Source organism: Bremia lactucae, linkage group LG12 (genome assembly GCF_004359215.1).
Source record: "Bremia lactucae strain SF5 linkage group LG12, whole genome shotgun sequence".
NCBI classification, from domain to species: Eukaryota; Oomycota; class Peronosporomycetes; order Peronosporales; family Peronosporaceae; genus Bremia; species Bremia lactucae.
This window is the reverse complement of record NC_090621.1, coordinates 207,490-212,928: the sequence shown is the minus strand read 5'-3', so window position 1 is coordinate 212,928 and position 5,439 is coordinate 207,490. Positions and strand designations below refer to the sequence as shown.

At 47.4% G+C, this 5,439-nt stretch overlaps 1 protein-coding gene across 1 annotated transcript; it reads right to left on the bottom strand.

The window, feature by feature from the left end:
* Positions 1-3,332: 3,332 nt before the first annotated feature.
* On the bottom strand, positions 3,333-3,827 carry CCR75_006586 (uncharacterized protein; the record flags this gene model as incomplete). Its single annotated transcript, XM_067964654.1, has 1 exon — positions 3,333-3,827. One exon carries the CDS (start codon positions 3,825-3,827, stop codon positions 3,333-3,335), a length of 495 nt encoding a protein of 164 aa, XP_067820654.1.
* Between the last annotated feature and the right edge of the window lie 1,612 nt (positions 3,828-5,439).

Here is a 5,439-nt window from a genome sequence, read left to right as displayed (position 1 = left end):
GCCGATGGGTCAGATGCCACTCCCATGGAGTTGGGCGATGCAGGCGTTGTCTGCTGAAATTTGGCAAGCGTGGCCATATATTGGCTCGCCTGTATGCCATGGTCCCTGCTAGGGCAAAGATGCCCAGCAAGAGGACTCCTCCGCACTAATTAGCGTGCGAGACGCATGAGTTCTGCATCGGCCACTGAGAAGTCGGGAAATGCATGAGCGCAGTTAAGGCGGGATGCCCTACTGACGCGGACTCTGAAGCTACCCCTAAGTTCAGAGCTGTCAAACAAATGAGTAGCATAGTCCCAGAGGTCTCGAAAATTCGGACCTCAACTCTGCTGGTCTAGAGCGCTCAAGTGATTGGCTATGACCAAGGGATGACCCTCCTAGTGGATTCGGGTGCATCACAGAATTTTGTAGAACTCGCGACTCTAAGAAAGAGACCGGCGATGTTTGAGTCGCTTTGCCAGGATGGCAAGCGAGAAGAGGCGATTGTTCGTTTAGTGAACGGCGCGCTCGTTAAGTCTGAATGAGTTCAGGTAGAACTCGCCTTCAGCTTTAGTGACTTCTCTTGTAAAGAGAAGTTCACAGCGCTAGGAATGGAGAGTCCGTATGACCTCATCCTAAGCATGCCATGGTTGGCAAAGCACCAAACATATATATACTGGCATATACGCACAGTTGCGAACCTAAATCAGGACACCGGAAAGGATGTGCTCCTGCGAGAGACGTGTGCAACTGATGTCGTGTCGAACACAGTTGCGGATGCGTTGACGGGATGTCGAACGTCATCAATTCCTACCCAGCTCGTGGGAACTGAGGTAGTGAAAAGGACGATGACAAGTAGTTATGCGTCCGAATGTCCTGCACAGAGCCGAGAGCCTGTGGCAGTAGACGGCGAGCGGACAGGAAGTTATGCGTCGCATAAACCGGCACAGTGCCAAGAGCCTGGTGCGGTTGGAAGGAATGCGTTAGCCAGGAGTGCAACGGCACCCGCTTCCCAGAAAAGGGTCGTGGTGACTCGAAGAGCGAGTACCCGAGAGATTTGGACGATCACAGGCATGTCTTAATTAGTGACCTTTCAATCCGATCCTATTGAAAAAACGGGCCTCCGAACGAGGTGTGCGAGGCCGTCAAAGACGAATTTGCGGAGGCATCCTCAGTTGAGGTGCTCCGGCAAGGCCTCAAATCTGCCGAAGAGATAATAAATCTCTTGGAGCTGTCGGTGGATCTGTTCCTCGCCGAATGGGAGACAGGCAAGTTCCACGTAATAATAGTAACACCAGTTCCGGAAGAGAAATTGGTGGACAATTGCTCGTCGTTCACACTGGACGAGAGCGTCCTAGAAACGGACAAAAAGAAACGGTTCGCTGCTCAAGGCTGGGATGCCTATTGCAAGGTTTGATTCAGGAGCAACCGGCTTACGCGTAATCTTTTTATGGTGTGTCTAGAATAGCACTTCTTGCGCTTCGTTGATGGGGCCGCTGAAAGTCATTCAACAATATTTCTGTGTCATTATAGCATCACATTTATCAGAAATAAACAGGTTTAAAATACGTAGCAAACCGAGTTCATATTTTTATAAAAGTTCTCATAAATAGAGCAGAGCAGCACCTACGAGGCACGGCAACACGGCGCGAATCCCCAAAGCAATGTCATACTAGCATATGCGCGACAACCGATTGACTCAGCTGCAACTTTAATGAGTATTTACGCGCCTCGTTTCAAGTCGATTTAGATCATGTACCTCACCCAGTTGCTCGTATTTCACTCCGACAACTTCAATGACAACGCGTGTATCCGCTTCTAAACCCACAACCTCCACGACTTCTTTCCGAACTTGCCGTTTATCAACATTGGGATTAAATGTGAATAGTACCCGTAGCGGAACGACAAAGTACACCTCCATCGCCTGAGACTGATACGATCGTAAGAAATTAGCAATTTGTTGTAGGAAGTATGCAACGAATTTGGGTTTAAATGAGTGTTTGTTCGCACGCGTTACTTGAACAAACCGAACGCGCACACTAAAAACTCCAGTACCGTTATCTGTAACTTCCACGTTCATTGCGTCGTAACCACCTTGGTTCCATGATTGAGGGGCAAGCCATTGCCTCGACTGATTCACCGGAACGTAAGCATTCGGGTCAAAATATTGTAGTTCTGTCGTCGATATCCATGTATCATGAACAAATATATCTCCATTGTCGCCAATTTTAAAACACTCAAACCCACCATGAAGGAGCTTCGCAAAAAATCACAGCTCGAAAAAATGTCCGTCCATCGAAGGATTGGATGAGACTAACTAAGAAATTTTTTGAACAAAGTCAGGGCCAAGTCTTATTGCAAGCCTTCTTGCTACATAATTGCTCACAATACCAAAAGTTGTGTTTTTGGAATCACGAAACCACGAAAATAGTCGGTTTACTGTTCCTTCCGCGGAAACGCTACGGTAGCCATTAACATACTTTTCGATGTCATCTGTAGTATCAATAGCATTATCCAACATAATGGCTGCATCCGTTATACTCAAGTCAAACATATACTGTGCATTTCCACCTGCAATAAAATATTGTCTTCCAACAATTGCTTACGCTCTTCCCAACGCACCGGTACAAGTGTATCAGTGAATTTAGATTTTACGTGTTCGAAAAATCCATCGTGCATCATTGCCATTTCATAGTCCTCGAACGTCCATGACATGAGACAAAACGACATCTCTTCTCTTAATGTTAGCCGCGACGTTTTGCTGACAAGACTTGCGGTGGACCTTAAAGGAGATACGGCTGCAGTAACTGGAATGACCTTCAACAACACTTGATGGTCGTCCTTCCCAAGTGTAACCATTAAACTGACGAAGACCAGGCGATGCCGATCCTTCTCTTTTTGATTCCACATCAAGCAAGCTCTTACGATAGGAGCCGAGTCTGTCTTGTTTTTTGTGTATCCATCGACAAGAACAACCGTCTTTTTTCTCAGACTTTGAAGAACTGAGACAAGCTCATTTGGGTCAAATTCGCACACCCGCTTTTCGGCCGCTCCAGAAAAGAGAATGCATTGCAAGTAACCGACACCCTCCTTTGGGCAATGAATCCACACAACGACCCAGTCCGTTCGGTCCAAAGTGCACGCAAATGCAAATGCTGCACAGGATTTGCCCGGTCCAGGTGGGCCCACGATCCAAAGCCGTGAATAACATTTGCAAACGCACGTATTAGTGGTTTGCCACTCCTCGATGAGCTGGGAGCGGCGATACAAAAGTAAATCCTTCCCTTCGTCATCAGCAACACCGCTGCCAACAGTGTAGGCATTCGGAATGCGTACTAGTGGATTACCAGGATCAATCACAAGGGGAGGGCAATTGGTATGAAGCAGCTGCCACGTGGAGCCTTAACTGGCAACTGCACCACCACGTGACAAAAACCCTTTTCCAGAGCTGCTTCTTCATAACTCGCTTCGACCACTTGACCACTAGCCAGCCCAACAGCCCGTAGCTTCTGAACCGGATACGGCATCTTTTTGAATCCACTGACGTCCGACACACCGTCCTGCACTTCCGAGTCCGTCAACCATGGACCGCGGCCATGGTCTTTCGCTGGGTTCTCCTTCTTTATCTTCTTTTTCAGTGCATCGACAGTATCGTTATCGTCCAATTGCACTGAAAACGCGGGGCCCTTGACATCAACAAGCGCACAGAATAGCGAAACCATCCTTTTTTGAGTGGGAGAATTCCGGAATGGGAAAGAAATTTCAAATGCGCACTTTAAACGAAAATTTAGGTTTAAATAGCCACAAACGGATATAAAGGTTAACAGCGCTAAGGTTAACGACATTAACATATGTTAGGTATATTATCCTCAGTTTAATGACAACCACGATTAGTCCAAGACCACAACTGGTTGTACGGATGACCATTCGATAGCTCAGAGATATAAGAGTACCATTGATCGATGCAATTTGCTGCCTCTTCAGTTGAGTGGTGGAATTGGAACGTTGTTATCGCTAACGCTAAATTTTGCTGGTAACTTATATGAAAGTTTATGATTCCGATTCAGTGCGTAGAGTTTCTGTAAACGAATTCGCCCTAATGTTACACAGTCCCCATTAGGTACACTTTGTGTACTTAAGGGGATAATCAATTACTTAAATTAAGTAATTAGATGTATCTGATGCACCTGAGGGCATGACAACTAGCGTCATCCAAGATACGAGTTTCTTAGGATGTACGCTCGCAATACATACTAATGCAAACCAACAGAGACGGCATTTATGATCGGTTAGCATAGATTGTACATAAATTAAGATTAAACCTGAAAGCTACTTACTAGTTGACAAGTGCGCATGTGGAGCCGGATTACCGCACCCGCAACATCTCTCGTCGAGTGAGGTCGCTTAGGCGCCCACTAACTCATTCACGGTACGTGAGAGAAGACGGTTAGCCGCTTCATCACTTTGCTTCAAAGGTGTTTGGTAGTTGTGCGTGGCAGCTTCAAGTAGCGACCGCCTACACTTAATTGCACTAGTAGGCTTTTCTTCTACCCGTCTGTCAGTGATGACGAGCCTCAATATTAATTGTGCTCATTTCCCACACCTCTCCGAACATTATCGGGAGATGACAGAGCACTTAGCGCACGGACTTTGGGACAAGCTTTGGCCATACTCTTAGGCAGTCCTCTTATAAAACATGTTACATAAGAGGACTGCCCAAGAGCCTGGCCAAAGCTTGTCCCAAAGTCCGTGCGCTAAGTGCTCTGTATATTTGGAGCAGTTTGAGACATTCGTGCTCGGACAGCGAAGGGCCACGTCCGAGGAAGACAGGCATGCTATGGCGGAGTCCGTCACTAAAACTCAGCATGAGCTTAGGCGAGAGCAGATTTGGAGCGAGGCTCTAACCAGGACTTAACTAGGACTGTTGAGATGCTCTCGGCGCGGCCGATTCAGTTGTGGCTCATTCAGATTGACTCGCCCAAGTTAGATGGAACTGCAGCGCAAACGATTGTCCACGGGCTGTTAGCCTTGAAGCAATGCGGTGTATCGCATCTCCTCGAAGACGACACCCAGATGGTGTCGTACGCCATGCCGGATCTATGCGGTAAGGTCTCAGAGTAGGCTTACTCATTGCTTTATGGTAGACGGAAAGGCTTTCCCTACATGAGCAATCTTTAAAGAAAAGTTTCGCTCCATAAATCAGCCGCCGAACAACGAAAATTTGCTTCAGGCGCGCGCTTCTTCGGAGTGCGACAGGTGAAGCGATCTCTGCACGAGTATGTGCAAGAGATGTGCTCGTTGTCGGCAACCTTACCATAGGTCCGATTCCGGAGCGCATGAAGGTGCCCAGTTTATGAACGGACTACGGCATGGCCCATTGCAACAGGCCCTTTTCAGAAATGCGCCGTTGACAATGGAAGAGGCAATCCAAATTGCCCTAGTCGAGGAGCAATCCTACAACAG